Raw genomic sequence first — 16,358 nt, 5'->3', positions numbered from 1 at the left:
GTAGGTAGCTACAAGAAAACGTCTAAAATGGAAAATTAAGGAAGCATTACATTCTGGCTTTTTAGAAATAAGTAGGTAAACAGTAGGTGAAATAGCTAAAAAAGTTGAAAGGATTGCTTCTGGGAACTTCACAGAGAAGAGAGGCAAACAGAAGAGGGTAGGGATGAGTTTGGATAAGTAACCAACAGTGCCTGCCTTGGCAGACACAGGTCTTACTTCCTTAACTCCATAAAAGGTCATACAAATCAGCGAACACGAGTATATAATCTGTGGAAAATAATCGAAAGATATACTTAAGTAATTAATAGGACAGATGGTCAGTATTCAAGTAAAAATGTTCAACATCCTGTAGATACCATTTTCTCATCACTCAGACCTGCAAAAAAAACTAGTGATGCATAGTGTTGGCAAGAGTGTAGAGAAATAGGAAACCGCATATTGTTGCCAATAGTGTAATATATTTCAATCTAGTAATATAGCACTAACAAAGCTTTAAAGGCATGCATGCCCTTTGGGGGTGTCTGGCTGGTAGAACATGTGACCCTTGATCTTGAGGTTTTGAGTTTGAGCCCCACGCTGGGTTGTAGAGATTACTTTAAAAAATAAAATCTTAAAAAAAAAAGTGTGTATGCCCTTTGGCCCCCATTCGCTTTCTAAGACTCTACCTTGCCAGTACATTTGCATAAGTGTACAAGAATGTATATACAATAGTCCCCTCTTATCCAAGAGGGGCATGTTCCAAGACTCCCTATCTGAAACTATGGATAGTACCAAACTTGCATATACTACGTTTTTCTTATACACACACACACCTGTGATAAAGTTGAATTTGCAAATTAGGCATAGTAAGAGTAGCAATAATGACTAATAATAAAGTAGAATAATAACAATGTACTGTAGTAAAGTTCTATGAATGTGGTCTCTCTCAAAACATCTTACTGTACTGTACTTCCCCTTCTTCTCTTGTGATGATGTGAGATAATAAAATGCCTAGTGATGAGGTGAAGTGAGGTGAGTGATGTAGGCATATGACAGCGTTCAGCTACTCCCGACCTTTTAACTATACATCAGAAGGAGCATCATCTGCTTTTGGACTGAGGTTGATCATAGGGAACTGAAACTGCAGATAAGGTCGAGGGGCGGGGCACTACTGCACAAGGATGTTCAGTTTAATGTTATAATGGCATAAATTTATTAGTAACCTACATGACGTCAGTAAAATCCTAGTTAAATGCATTGTAATACACCCAGATGTGTCATATCCCCACATCTCTAGACATCTCTTCTTGGGTAGGAGAGGTCATTGCTTTTGGCTAGTGTTGTTAGATGGTCTTTAATAATGCTGCTAATTACCTTATTTCCCTATCATCTGTTAACTTTCCTATTCTGTTCTTTATTTCAAGACATTTAATGTCAGGGTGGTTCTCAGAGCAACTGGAATCTCTGCCTGTCTTAAATTTTGCCTTATGGCACTGGCTGTCACATTTACTTGACTTCAGAGACTCTCCCTAGAAGACTCGCTTGCCTTTCATCCACCAGCAGCCTCCCACCCACATGGTGAGAAGGAATAGGATTTGCTCTTCTTGTTACCAGAGATCAAAACACAGCAATTTCCAGCTACCTTGTCTTTTTTAAGAATTCCCCTTTTAGCCAAAACAAAAAACAAAAAGCTTTGTTCATTCTCAACCTTTTTTCTTAAAAATCAGATTAATTGAGGGAAGGGAGATTAAATACAGTTATGTGATTCAAAGTTCAAGGACAGAAAAAAGTATAGAAGGAATGGTCTTCATTCAGCCCTTGACTTCCAGTCACCCTGATCCTGCTCCTGGGACAACCAGTAGCATCAGTTTCTGTTTGTCCTTCCAGAGATATTCCGTGTACAGAAAAGCGAAGACCTGTATTTTTCCTTTTTCACACCAATGCATTTTCTTCACAATTCCTTCTTCATTAAACTCTGTGGGTTTTTGCCAGCCTCCCTCCCTTGGTTTTATCTGAGAGGGGCTTTGATTTATCCTTTCATTGAGCAAAGCTGCAGGGAGCAGCGTAGTAAAACAGAGGAACAGAGATTCCTGCACAGTGAAGAGGAAGAGCAGGTATATCACGTTTCCGTCTTTCCTTCCTAAAGCACCCTCGAGGTGCCCCAGGACCTGGTATGCTGTTGGTCAATAGATTCCCGCCCCCGCGTGTAGGTCTGTGGTAGGCATTAGACCCCGGTGTCCGGATCTCATGATCTCTGGCTGCCTTGTCTGAGTCTCTGTTGTGGACCCCAGCTCTTTCCTCTTTGAAATGTTTGCTTTTCGGTGTCTCTGTCTTTTCATTCTGCACAATTAGGCAGTGTTGCGTCCTTCCAAGGATGTCATCTCTATGCTGGTAATTCTACAGAGTTTATCTCTAGCCCAGAATTTTTTCCTGAGGTCCGGACACACATACTATGCTGTTTTCACTGGCCTCCAGCACCCCTCGCGCTGCTTGTCCGAAACCAGCTCAGTCTGCCCTGCTGTGCTGTGGCTCAGACCATCACATCTTCTCTGTCTCAGAGTGGCACCTGAGGTGTCAGCGTCCCCTTGGCTTCTGTCTCCTTTACCCTCTGGATGTTTCTTGACTGTGTCTCCTTCTCTTTATCCAAGACTGCTAATAATTACTCGTGAATCTTAGATTTACAATATGGCTGTTTTCTATTAAAGAAGAGGGTGGTCATTATGTTTGCTTCATGATTTCTACCACCTAAGTTGTCGTTCAGCCTGTCACTCAGCTGCCATGAAAAGCACAGGCCGTCCACGTTACAGCCTGTTCCTCCTGTCTTGTACCTGTGTATCTGGAGAGGCGAGCCTTGACCCCAGTTTTATATGACCCCTTCCTCCCCACCCTTCATGCTCTTTTTTTATGTTCTCACTTCATTTTACATTACTTGGTAAATTGTCTTTTTCCAAAGATCATTTCTGGGCATCCCAAGTCCTGGCTGTTGGGACGTTTCTTTACTCTCTGGTACTGTATATTTGGTGTCCTTGGTATTCTGATCACCAGGATCCTGAATCTTTGCCTTCGAACATGTTTGTTCTCCTCCTGGGTGACCAGTTCCTAGAGGACATGGAGATGTTAGGAGGATGCAGATTGGTCACTTTATCCATTTCAGTGGTTTTTTCATTTTGTTTTTTTTACAACTAGCCTCTGCATAAGATTGAAAAGGAATATAGAGAAATAAGGTAAATTAATATGGTAGAAACGGGTGATTTCTCTTCAAGTGTCCTTTTATAATAAAACTTTTTTTTCTTTCTATAATCTATTTTTTATAATTTACATCCAAGTTAGTTAGCACATGGTGCAATAATGATTTCAGGAGTAGATTTCAGTGATTCATCCCCTATGTATAACTCCCAGTGCTCATCCCAACGAGTGTCTTCCTCAATGCCCTTTACCCATGTAGCCCATCCCCCCACCCTTCCAGCAACCCTCTGTTTGTTCTCTGTGTTTAGGAGTATCTTCTGTTTTGTCCCCCTCCTTGTTTTTATATTATTTTTGCTTCCCTTCCCTTATGTTCATTTGTTTTGTATCTTAAAGTCCTCATATGAGTGAAGTCATATATTTGTCTTTTTCTGACTAATTTCGCTTAGCATAATGCCCTCTAGTTCCATCCACGTAGTTGCAAATGGCAAGATTTCAGTATAATAACAAAACTTTTTTTTTTTCAACATTTATTTATTTATTTTGGGGACAGAGAGAGACAGAGCACGAACGGGGGAGGGGCAGAGAGAGAGGGAGACACAGAATCGGAAGCAGGCTCCAGGCTCCGAGCCGTCGGCCCAGAGCCCGACGCGGGGCTCGGACTCACGGACCGCGAGATCGTGACCCGGCTGAAGTCGGACGCTTAACCGACTGCGCCACCCAGGCGCCCCAATAACAAAACTTTTAAAAGAATGCTGTACTACCCATCCCTCCGTCAGGCCCCATTCACCTTTCCTCTGGGTTTCACAGCGGCATACCCTCTGCTGTAAGTCATGGGTTGTCTGTAGTAGATTAGTCGTCTACCGCTCTCTAACAAATCACTCCAACACTTAGCAACTTAAATGAAGCCATTTGTTATCTCACAGTGTCTTCGAGTCTTGTGTTAGGGAGTGACTTAAGGGGGTAGTTCTGTCCCAGGGGCTCCCGGGGAGTTTTGGTAGGAGCCACAGCTACAGGCATCTGCAGACTTGACTGGGGCTCGCAGCTCTGCTTCCAGAGGAGCCCTCTCACCTGGCTTTGTCTAGGGGCTGCATTTCCTCACAGGCCGTGGGCATGAGGCCTCAGTACCTTGCCATCTGGGTCTGTCCATCGGAGGGTTGTTTTTTTTTTTAATTTTTTTTTTTCAACGTTTTTTATTTATTTTGGGGACAGAGAGAGACAGAGCATGAACGGGGGAGGGGCAGAGAGAGAGGGAGACACAGAATCGGAAACGGGCTCCAGGCTCCGAGCCGTCGGCCCAGAGCCCGACGCGGGGCTCGGGCTCACGGACCGCGAGATCGTGACCTGGCTGAAGTCGGACGCCCAACCGACTGCGCTACCCAGGCGCCCCTGTCCATCGGAGGGTTTAACGTCCTCGTGACACACAAGCAAGTGATCTGTGAGACCCGGAGGGTGCCATGTGCCTTTCAGGACCTGGTCAATCTCTGAATGCCCCCCACCATCACTTCTGCCTTACTCAGTTCATTCAAAGCAGGTCACTAAGTATACCCCTCACTCAAAGGCAAGGATATTACATTCTATCTTTTGCAGGGAGGATTATCAAAGAATTTGTGGACACCACAAATTTTAGAATTAAAAAATAAATCTTTAAAAAAAGAATTTTAAAACCACCATACCTGGGATGCTTGTTGAAAGAAAGATTCTCAGGGCGCCTGGGTAGCTCAGTCGGTTGAGCATCCAACTCTTGGTTTCAGCTCAGGCCATGATCCCAGGATCCTGGGATCGAGCCCCACGTCAGACTCCATGCCCACTCAAGATTCATATTTCTCTCTCTCTCTCTCTCTCTCTCTCTCTCTCAAAAAGGGTGGGGGGCACCTGGGTGGCTCAGGGTTGAGTGTCCAACTCTTGGTTTTGGCTCAGATCATGGTCTCAGTGAGTTTGAGGCTCTGAGCCTGCTTGGTTGGGATTCTCTCTCTTCCTCTCTCTCTGTCTGTCCCTCCCCTGCTCACTCACACTTTCTCTGTCTCAAAAATAACGTTAAAAAAAATGTTTGTTTAAGTACGATTCTCAGTCCCATTTCTGATCTAGCGAGAGGTAGGGCCCAGGGACCTGCAGTTTGCATATCCTTATGATTCTGATGCAGGTGACCTGAAAACCATACTCGGAAATGCACTGTTCTGCCAGATGGATCCTTTGGTCTTCCTTAAATAGTCTTTTTTTTTTATTTTTTTTTCAAGTTTTATTTATTTTTGAGAGAGAGCGTGAGTTGGGGAGAGGCAGAGAGAGAGGGAGACACAGAATCCAAAGCAGGCTCCAGGCTCCGAGCTGTCAGCACAGAGCCCGATACGGGGCTCAAACTCACAGACCATCAGATCATGACCCAAGCTGAAGTCAGACGCTCAACCCACTGAGCCACCCAGGCACCCCCTTAAATAGTCTTAATTGGTCACGCCATATCTTTCCTCATGTGTCCAAAGCACACTGAGCTCATTTTCTGCTGTAGACCTCTTGTTAAGTCCTGCACAAGTCTGGTTACTAAAGTGAGCTCTTGCCTCCCTTGGGCTCCTGGAATACTGCATCATCTTTTCCTGCTCCTTGGCCCTGAGTACTTTGTTTCAGTGCTGCACTGCCAGTAGGGATTTAAAACTGATCACCTTCATTTGACCTGCCCTCCTGCCAGCAGAACTATGAAACCACACTGCTTGGTGGTCAGTACGTGTGCCAGAGGAGTGCTGTGTGCCAGGCTTGGTCTCAAGTACAGTAGTGAAAGGACACTGATGTGCCCCCTCCCCACAGGTCCACCAAAAGTGTGTCCTTACACTTGAAAGACATTGTAATGAGGAAGCAAACAGACCGCTATGATGTAAAACAAAGATCTTCTCAGGTGAGGTTTACAGAGGATCTGCCTGAGACTTCAAGGACAGAAAGAAGAGACTCTAAGGAAGGAAGGAGCTTTGTATGCTCTCCTACCTGAGAGGAGTCACAGGAGTTGGGGTGGCTGGAGCTGAGGTGGGAGGAGCAAGCCTGGGTTTCATTCGAAATGCAGTGTCCTAACTTGTTTTGGCTTTGTATCTAACTTGGAGCTCTTCTAACTTAGCAGTTGTGGAAATAACTGGGAGTTTCAGATTATATGCTGCAAATTCAACTATAGTGGATTGGAAAACAGGGTTTCTATGTTGGCTTGACAGAGGGAAACTACAAACTCAAGCCTGAGTGGTAGTCAGGGTAGTTACTTCTCATCTAAGAACATAAAATGTGAGAATGACCACAGCAGCAACAGGAGAGATTTGTGTTGGAGAGAAAAGTGCCTTTAGAGATGACCCAGCCTTCAGGGAAGGAATCTTACTCTTCTGACCCCGTGTTTTTAGGCTCTGAGCTCGGTTTATAGGTCAGATACATCCATGCCCATCTCCATGCTCTTAGCTGTTAGGTGCCGATTCAATTCTAGATTAGATGTGGTGGGCAGGGCAAGTGCGGTAAGACCCCTGTGATTTCTCCCCAGATCCCTTTCCACATAGTCAGCTGCTCCTCCTTCCCGAATTCTGCTCAGCCCATGCCTCTCATAGGTTATGGATACTGGGTGTTGGGAGACCTGGTTCTAGTAGCCCGGTTCCCTACAGAAAGAGAGCAGGACCTTTGGAGATCTTTTCCTCCCCTTTCCTGGTTTCCACCTGTTTGCAAGAGGGTGGAATAAGATGGTCTCTAGAATTGTTACTTTCTGAGATCTTCTGATACTAGCCGAGGCCGTACACTGTGCCCCTCTTCTGAATTTACAGCACATGTGTATACGACAGGTTAATATTTCTCCTTATTCTTTGTGATGGCTGGACAGCTCTCGGCTTGCCTGGGTGGTTTTTGTTATGGCATCTGCTGGGTTCACTTGTATGGCAGCATTCGGTTGACAAGTTGATGGGGCTGTCCTCTGTTGGAACAGTGGCTCTTTTCCTACATACAGCCTTTCATCCTTAAAGAGGCTGGACTGGCCTCTTCATTTCATGCCAACATCATTCCAAGAGAACAAGCCCTGATATTCAACCGCTTATCCAGCCTTTTCTTCAAATTTGGTACTGTCCCATAGGCCAGAGCCAGAGCAGGTCACACAGCCCACACAAAAGTGTGAACATGTGAGACAGGGCTCAGTAGGATCATTAGTGTCACAGTCTGCCACAACTTCCATGCTAAATTACCTGCCTTCTCCAACAAGAATTTCCCAAAGTGGTTTTGTTCAAAGTCTTCTTGTAGAGTTACTTGGAATTATCAGTCGAATACACTTGTGATGTAGTTCTTTAGGACTGTACATGTATGGATTTGCAATATCTGCCCCTGGGTAGATACTGAATCAGACTAAGTTTCATCACAGACTGTTCTTGCCTAAATGGTCTCATGTGTTCAGGATAGCAAAATATAATGCAGATTGTCATATCATCCTCCTCTGGGACTTCTGCTTTTTCAGGAGATAAAACTGAAGCATTTATAGCTACCCTGGACTCTCATACTAGTGTTAGATGTGGACTGTTGAACGTTAGCAATGGGTCAGTTATCTAAGAGATTTAAATTTGTATTACAACAGTGGAATAGAATGTTTAATAACCTGTGTTGGGGGATTATGTGTTTGTTTTTTAGCTCTTCAGAGAAGTAAGAATAATGAAGATTTTAAATCATCCAAACATAGGTACTTTCTGCTTTCTTAAATACTTTTGGGTCTAAATGCATTCCATTTTGTGTCTAAACATATGTCCCAGGAGTGGTAGGAGATTCCTTCCTTCCTCCCAGCCCAGGTACACTTTTCGTAAAATCTGTGTTTATACAAATTTTTGATCATTTGTATTAAGTTTTTGAAATTGCTGAAGACATCAAAAGCTTAGGTATTAAACACTTGAATTTAAAACTTAATGCAGTAGAAACATCTGTAATCAGATTATAATTTTCTAATTTTTAGTGCATAGTAGAACATAACGTAATTTTATTTCATAGAGAAGGGAATTATAAGTCAGAGTTAAGGTTTCAAAGGTATAACAGTTTTTGCCATGGCATTGTTCTTAAGAAATTATTTGTATATTGAGTTGTATTTTTAAAAATACAGGTTACCTGCTATTTAATGGAATTTTGATAGGAATTGTTCTGTTCAGTACAAATTTGTGTTATGTGCCCTTTGTGTGCATAGCTTTGTGCTAGGTGGGATGAGGTGGGAGTGAAAAAGGTAGAGAGGCGCCTGGCTGGTTCAGTCAGTAGAGCACACAGCTCTTGATCTTGGAGTCATGGGTTCAGGCCCCATGTTGGGTGTAGAGCTTACTTAAAAATAAGTGAGTGAGTAAGGATGAGGAAGGGCTGTGGTCCTGCTCTCATCATAATTGTTGGAACAAGGCAAACGTATGCAAATTACTTAGTATTTTGTATATACATCTCAATGAAAGCTTGATCCCACATATAACATAATAGAGCTCTTTTAAAATAATACTTTTTTTTGCACAATGCTATCTCCTACAATCTAAAAATATTATTTCAAGAGTGAAATAGCTGTTAAGACAGCCACTTGACAGCCAACTTAATATCAAAATCAGTTCTAGGAAGTAGAAGGGATGATATTTGATGCTAAGGATACCCTTTCAAGAATTCTTTTTTTTTTTTTTTTAATTTACATCCAAGTTAGTTAGCATATAGTGCAATAATGATTTTAGAAGTAGAATACAGCGATTCATCCCCTACGTATAACACCCAGTGCTCATCGCAACAAATGTCCTCCTTTAATGCCCCTTGCCCATCTAGCCTGTCCCCCCACCCAGGACCCCTCCAGCAACCCTCAGTTTGTTCTTTATATTTAAGAGTCTCTTATGTATCGTCCCCCTCCCTGTTTTTACATTACTTTTGCTTCCCTTCCCTTCTGTTCATCTGTTTTGTATCTTAAATCCCACATATGAGTGGGAGTGATATTTGTCTTTAATTTCACTTAGTATAATACCCTCTAGTTCTGCCCATGTTGTTGCGACCCTATCAAGAATTCTTACGGCATAAGAATAGAAAATAAAATGGAACCACAGGAGGGAAAAGCTTACACCCTGTTTCATCAGGTCTAAGCCACATTATTTAAAAGGCATTATTAGTTTCACATACTGCTAAGGAAAAAAAAATGCTACCAAGCCATCATCTTATTATTAGTGATGTTAGTTAAAATGTGAAAATCTTAGAGTCAATAAATACATGTTTGGAGAAATAGAACAAAGAATATAATAGTGGGAAGAAAACATTTCCTTACTTTTCATTTCAGCCCTTTGTGGTTAGCTAACTCTCGATTTCAGATTCCAGCTTTGCACCAAATAACCAATCACAGCAGCCTAGAACTTGCTAACTTAAACATATTTTGTGTTTTATTTAGTTAAATTGTGTCCTGATTAGACTTCTCTCTACTTACTCCTAAATAACATATCTTTGATAATAGGTATGAATTTCTAAAATTTTAAATTTGTATTGGATTCAGAGAGCTTTTGCAGAAGAGCCAGTATTTGCATTGATAATGTTGATGGTTTACCAGCATATATGCCTTAAATTTCTTTAAATTCTTTTTCCTGACAACCTGAATATAACATTTTAGAAATGATACAACTCCTAAAGCCAAGACTACACTATATGTTAACTAACTTGAAAATAAATTAAAAAAAAAATGATATAATAGTTTTATTCATCAGCTCAACAAACATTGCATACTATGTTAGACACTTTATTTGGTCTGATGCTCTATATTAAAGTGTCAGAAAATAGTCTGCAGTAATAGCACACCCTCCCCCGTTTTTTGGTAAGTTGAACTTTCAAGTATGCATTACCAAAATAAAGTAGATATGGAAAAAGTGATTCAGTAGTTTTAGACATGTACTTCAGTTTGATTTTTAAATGTGTATATTTCTGATTGATTTGATTTGGTTTGGTAAATTAGCAGTAATAGAAGTATTATTTTTATCTGTAACAAGAGACTGCTATAGCGCAGTCACATTGACCCATTGTAAATAATTCTTTAAAAAGTTCTTTTCAATTAATGATAGCATAATCCCTTCTAACATTTTCCATCTCTGGCTTCAGAATAGTAACAAAAGAACCTTCTTCTCTGAGAACAAGTGAACAGAAATCTCACGTGGAATTGTTCTGTATACCCTTAAAGCCATAATGACAAGTGAACAGACTTAAACTTGGAAGAGTAGAGTAGATCTAAGCAGCTCCTGCAGGTTAGATGTGAAATAAGAACTCTTCCTGAGGGGAAAGGCGGAGCTGCTGGGAAGGCAGCTAGCCAGTGTAGACACAGCACAGGACGAGGATGGAGGAGATACGCACAGGTGCACTGCCTAGGCTGCTGAGTGCATGCCAGAGTCACATCGCTTGAGCACCCAGAAAGTGTTCTTATGGAATTTCATGCTTTTAAAAGTCAGTTGTTGTGTGTGATAAAATTCCCAAAGAACATTCTTTGAAGGCCAGTTATAAAAATCTTTAACCGGGAAAAAGTTACCGTTCATAGTTACAGTTTATATGTACATTGTATATGCATAAAGACATTTGTTTCTTTTTTTCCTGTATTCTTTCCCCTCCCCCAGTGAAGTTGTTCGAAGTCATTGAAACTGACAAAACACTGTACCTAATCATGGAGTATGCAAGCGGAGGTAAGAATTTTAAAAGGTTTTTCTTCCTTTCTTCCCTTTTAGAAGAATGTGCAACCACACTGCCCATATGGATGATTGTTTGGGTTTCGTTTACTGTCCAGAGTTGTAATACAGCAGCAGGGGATCAGGAAGGAAAGCTGTCTTGGCTCTTCTGTGGGTTGCTATTAAGTACTTCACTATTAGCATTAATAAGTGATGATATCCAAAACTTGGATTTTTTTATTGTTGCAAGATGTACATAACATAAAATTCAGCATTTTAAGTGTACAGTTCTGTGGCATTAAGTACATTGACATTGTTGTGCAACCGTGACCACCATCCATCCCCAGTACTTTTCATTTTCCCAAACTGAAACTCTGTCCCCTTTAAACACTAACCTCCCTCTCCTCCTCCCCAGCCCCTGGCACCCCCCATTCTTCTCTCTGTCTCTATGAATTTGACTCCTCTTAGGGATCTCATATGAGTGGAATCATACAATACTTGAACTTCTGTGATTGGTCTGTTCCACTCAGCATAATGTCCTCAAGGTTTATCCATGTTGTAGCATGTGTCAGAATTTCCTTCCTCTTTAAGGTTGAATAATATTCCATTATGTATATACATACACCACATTTTGTTTATTTTAAGAACTTGAATTTTTAAATATATCAGTGCATTAGCCTGTTTGAAATAAATGTGTACTGTATATTGGATGGTTTTCTTTATCAGATAATAATGTCATTGGTGTTCCTCTTTCCCAAGGCCAGAAATGGTGGTTGCAGTGCATATATTTAGATTTTCCTTAAAGATTAAGGATTAGTCATTTTTTGCCTACAGGGTTGTATACATATAGCCATTTTTCTGAAATGCATGTATATAACTATTGTCTTTTACAAAGATTGTCATTTGGGGGCTGAGGTTGGGTTAGGCTTGTAGTTTTTGGACCGCATGTGAGTCTCCTTGTCTTTCGACGGCGGAAGCTTTCTTACTGGTCCTTGCATGCTCCTACCTCTACATAGTGCCCGGCACATAGCAGATACTCAGCAAATAAGAACTGAGCTGCATTTATGAAATTACAAAGTACTGGGGACATATTCTGCTTAACTCTGCAGTATAGCTTTGACTGTTTTGATTACAGTAGAGTTTTATTGTTAGCACTTTGATCAGTCAGAAAATTGAGTCACAGCCTCTTTGCAATGAAAAGATTGTCAACCTGTTGTGGGCAAGAATGAGTTTACAATAGGCAAACCTTTGACACTACTTTTTCGTACCCCTAATTCAGTATTAGTTGTCTGATTTAGAGTTTAAATGTTTGATTTGAGAATTATTTGGGATTTTCCACAATTAAGGAGTAGTAGGAAGAACTGAAACTTAATTGCAGAACCAAAAATCTATATGGAATTCTAATGCTTTCTACTTGTGTTACAGAATTATGTTCATAACCTTTTCATTGGTGTAGCTTCTGCAGCGCACAAGTGCTTTCTCTTACCTGATCTCCTTTGACCTTCACAATGACTCCTTGATGTGGCCAGGCAGTGAAGGATGGGCTTTTTACCCTTGAAGAAATGGAGGCTGGGAAGTCATTGTGGTCACGCTGTCAGGCCTGGAGCCCGAGCCTTCTGACAGTCGATAGCCTCTCCTGAGTGGTCAGTTGGTCGTGGCTTTCTGTTCCCATGTATTTTAGGGGTCATAGAGCTTGCTCTTCTGTAGGGGCAAGACAAAAACATCTTAGAAACATCCACTTTTAGTAGAAAGAGGGTGGGCTTTTAAAAACACAGACGTGGGGTCAGTCCAGCCAGTGCCTCTCATTGACAGTGTGACCTGATAAATTAACATGTCTCTGAGCCTCTTAGTGGACATGCTAACACAGCCCTCCTTTGAGGGCTCAGTGCGGGGCTCAGCGCTGTAACGGGCACTGTTCATTGGTGATGTGGTTTTCTGGCTTGGGCTGTTTTAATCAGCTCAACAAAGCACTGTCTCCAGGACATCTGTTTTATTGTTGATACATTTGCCATTTGGAACAACCCAGAGTTTCATAAATTGACTACCTACTCCTCCCTAGCCTGGTATTTTTCAGTTTGATAGAATCATAGAATTTTAGAATTGGAAGGAATCTTAGAAGTCATCCAAGGTAACTGCTTAATTTTTAAAGTAAATTAATTTACTTAATTTAAAGTAATTTTGGGGGGGCGCCTGGGTGGCTCAGTCAGTTAAGCGTCCAACTTCAGCTCAGGTCGTGATCTCACAATCTGTGGGTTTGAGCCCCACATTTTTTTTTTTTTTAAATGTTTATTCATTTTTGAGAGACAGAGACAGAGCATGGGGCGGGGGAGGAGCAGAGAGAGACACAGAATCCAAAGCAGGCTCCAGGCTCTGAGCTGTCAGCACAGAGCCTGACGAGGGGCTCAAACTCACGAACTGTGAGATCATGACCTGAGCCGAAGTTGGACGCTTAACTGACTGAGCCACCCAGGCGCTCCCACAAAAAAATTTTGTTAAGTAATTTTTAAAGTAAAGTTCTGATAGGTTGTTCTATGCCAGCAGCGCCACTGCTAGGTAGTGGCAGGACCTGAGCTAGGATGAAGGGCTTCCTGTCAAACTGCATGGTCCCTGACCTGGGTGGGGAGAGCCACTATTTGCTCTCTTTTTCTTAATAAATTGCCTTTTGAGCTTTTCAGTTTAGCTACTTAATCTGAGTGCTAATACGCTTTTAATGAGGAAAATAAAGAGATCTGGGTTGAATTCCTGATTTATAACTTAGTAATTGTGAGTGTGACTTTATGGTTCCAAATCTCTTAAGAGGTTTATAATTTATAAATTTTGAATTTATAAAAATACTATTTTAAAATTATATTGACAGACCTTTCTCCATGTTACTCTACAACAACTAGTGGGTTTAATGAATCCATTAATTTTTTTTAAGTCAAAACTGTTTTTCATAGGATATGCACATATCTTTCGTGGTTTTCACTTTTTAACTAGTTGTTTTGACATTGTATACTGTTCTGCAAATAGAAAGGTCATTCGCTTAGAAAATGCTGACATTTTACTTAGCTGACATTTAACTTCATAATTCATCATAGTTAACACGAATCGTGTAGTGTAAATTAACATTATGTAATGCCTTTGAAAAGATGATTATGCAGTCAAATGAGAACTTGAAAATACAGTATTTATGCCCATCCATTATTTTAAAATGTTTCAGTTAGGGCTAGAAGCTCAGAAGTTGGAGATATTAATGTGCAATTCAGAGCAACTTTTTCCCCAGAAATATTTGTTATGTTCTGAAACTAAGCATTTTTTAAGTATAACAATCTTTTAGTTGAAAGTTGTCACTAAGCTGATGGAAATATTCTTTATTTGTATGAAGTAGATGGGATGCTTTCCCAAACACATTTTATGTCTAATTTGCTAAATTAATACCCTTTTCTGTTGATTTGAGGTATTGTTTCTTTATTCCAAATTGATAAGCAATTGGCAATTCTGATATATTTTCTGTAGTGTCACCTTTTTGCTGAGGAACCGATACTGTGTAAACTACCAGCCAGGTGTCCACCAGCACGTTCCGTTGGCTCGAACTTCCCACTGCATCCTGACTACCACCACTTCCCACTGAGGCCCAGCCTCCCTCATTCTTGCCCTGATCATTGCGCTACGCCCGCTTGTCCTTCCGTTCTTTCCCCAACCTTCCCCAACCCTCCCCCCAGCCACAGTGACCCTTTTAAGGGGTCAGTCATTTCACACTCTCCTCTGCTTCTCCTCTTACTCAGAGCGAAGCCTGCGGGACTCTTACGACCTCACCCCTTCTTCCCATCTCTGTGCCCTTCCCCTCGTTCATGGTTCTTCGGCCACACGGCTTCCTTGTTCTTTGCCCGGACTCTTTCTCCCAGACAGGGACGTTGTCCACCGCCTGACAGTAGTCAGCAAAGCACTTGCACGTGCACACACACTTTCTGCGTACTTCCCCGCGTCTGCTCCACCGTCCTCGTCAGCCAAGATGCTCTTCGCCTGTTTACTGATTGTCTCTCCCTGCTAGACTGTAAACTCTCCACGAGGAAAGGGACTTCGCTTTGTGCACTGCCGTCTTTCCCCGGAGCCTAGAGCAGTGCCTGGCAACTAGTAGGCGCTCAATAAATACTTGTGGAAAGAAGGAAGAAAGGAACTGCTTTTATCATAATCCTACAATGAAGGTGTCATCCTCTTTTAACACAAATCACTTTCCCATGTTAGTTTTCAGTTTTTGTTAAAGCACATTGAAAGCATAATGCTTAAAATAAAAGTTGTATAAACATAAGAGATTTTAACTGTAAGCGTTTTCTCTAGCTTAAAGATTTTATCAATGAACCTTTTGCCTATAGTTAAACTTAAGGCTAACTTAGTTCAAAATCCACGTTTCTGTTTGTCTTCAAACCTGGATTTAAAAATAAAAATTAGAGCATTCCTAAAAGTGAAATATCAATTTATGGGAAAATTAGTGCTCCAAAGTAGGACTTCTGCTTACTTTTATTTTTCTCAATTTTAGGTGAAGTGTTTGACTATTTGGTTGCACATGGAAGAATGAAGGAAAAAGAAGCAAGAGCTAAATTTAGACAGGTATGAATTGATGCACCTCCAGTTTATTAATTTAATAAAGTTATCTTGCTTAAACCCTGAAGCAAAGAGTGTTTGCCTCAATAAATGCTTATAAGTCCCATTGGATGGAGCAGGGGGTTGGCCATTCGGGTCAACAAAAATTCATTAAGTGCCTTTCATGCCTAAGGCACTGTGCTAGAAACGACTGTGGGTTCTATTTCTAGCTTTATCAGAATTTTAGTCTCACGCTTAACCTTACTTTTGACAGTTGAGCCTCAAAAATCTAGTCTCTCAAAACACCTATGATTGCATTAATTAAAACCATCTCCCGGTTTTTAGCAAGAGGAGTATCACAGTCCCACAGTTCATTATTAGTTTTGTCTTCACCCTGCTCTTCAAAGACACATTCATTTTATTTTTTTAAGTTTATTTGTTTATTTTGAGAGAGGGAGAGGGAGAGAACGAGCTGGGAAGGGGCAAAGAGAGAGAGGGACAGAGGACCCGAAGCAGGCTCTAGGCTCTAGGCTCTGTGTTGGTAGCACAGAGCCCGACGCGGGGCTCGAACCCACAGACCGTGAGATCATGACCTGAGCCGAAGTCAGATGCTTAACTGACTGAGCCACCCAGGTGCCCCAAAGACACGCTCATTTTAATAAGCAGGTTTTAAATATAAAGGTGACCTAACTTCCCTGTTTTTATTAATCATAATTACTGCTTACTGATGGATCATTACCTACCGGATATTGGGATAAGTGCTTTATCTACATTAATGTGAATCTTGCTGCAGCCTTTGTGAATTAAGGGGTCTTGTGCTCATTTGCTAAAGATAAGGAAACTGAGGCACAGGAAGATTAAATAATTTGCCCAAAATATGACGTCTGGCAAGTAGCAGACCTGCCAGTGATTCAGACCCAGGTCCTCTGACTCAAAAACTCAAATTCTTAATCGTTATATTCTCCTATTTTTTTAGATTACAAATCAGGCAGCTCTTTCTGTAAAGCG

At 41.3% G+C, this 16,358-nt stretch overlaps 1 protein-coding gene across 16 annotated transcripts in view; it reads left to right on the top strand.

The window, feature by feature from the left end:
* The window catches only part of MARK3 (microtubule affinity regulating kinase 3), a 114,321-nt gene that overhangs the window by 64,089 nt on the left and 33,874 nt on the right, over positions 1-16,358 (top strand). For 9 of the 16 annotated variants that reach the window (XM_049612035.1, XM_049612032.1, XM_049612034.1 and 6 more), the window contains 3 exons: positions 7,786-7,834; positions 10,740-10,805; positions 15,307-15,377. In XM_049612035.1, the coding sequence (XP_049467992.1) occupies positions 7,786-7,834; positions 10,740-10,805; positions 15,307-15,377 (186 nt within the window). Of the gene's footprint in view, positions 1-5,958; positions 6,047-7,785; positions 7,835-10,739; positions 10,806-12,243; positions 12,431-15,306; positions 15,378-16,358 lie in introns of those variants that run through there. The other 7 variants (XM_049612038.1, XM_049612037.1, XM_049612039.1 and 4 more) reach the window with 4 other exon arrangements.

Source organism: Panthera uncia, assembly GCF_023721935.1.
Source record: "Panthera uncia isolate 11264 chromosome B3 unlocalized genomic scaffold, Puncia_PCG_1.0 HiC_scaffold_1, whole genome shotgun sequence".
NCBI classification, from domain to species: Eukaryota; Metazoa; Chordata; class Mammalia; order Carnivora; family Felidae; genus Panthera; species Panthera uncia.
Note: the sequence above shows the minus strand (reverse complement) of the source record. Positions and strands in the feature narration are given on the sequence as shown.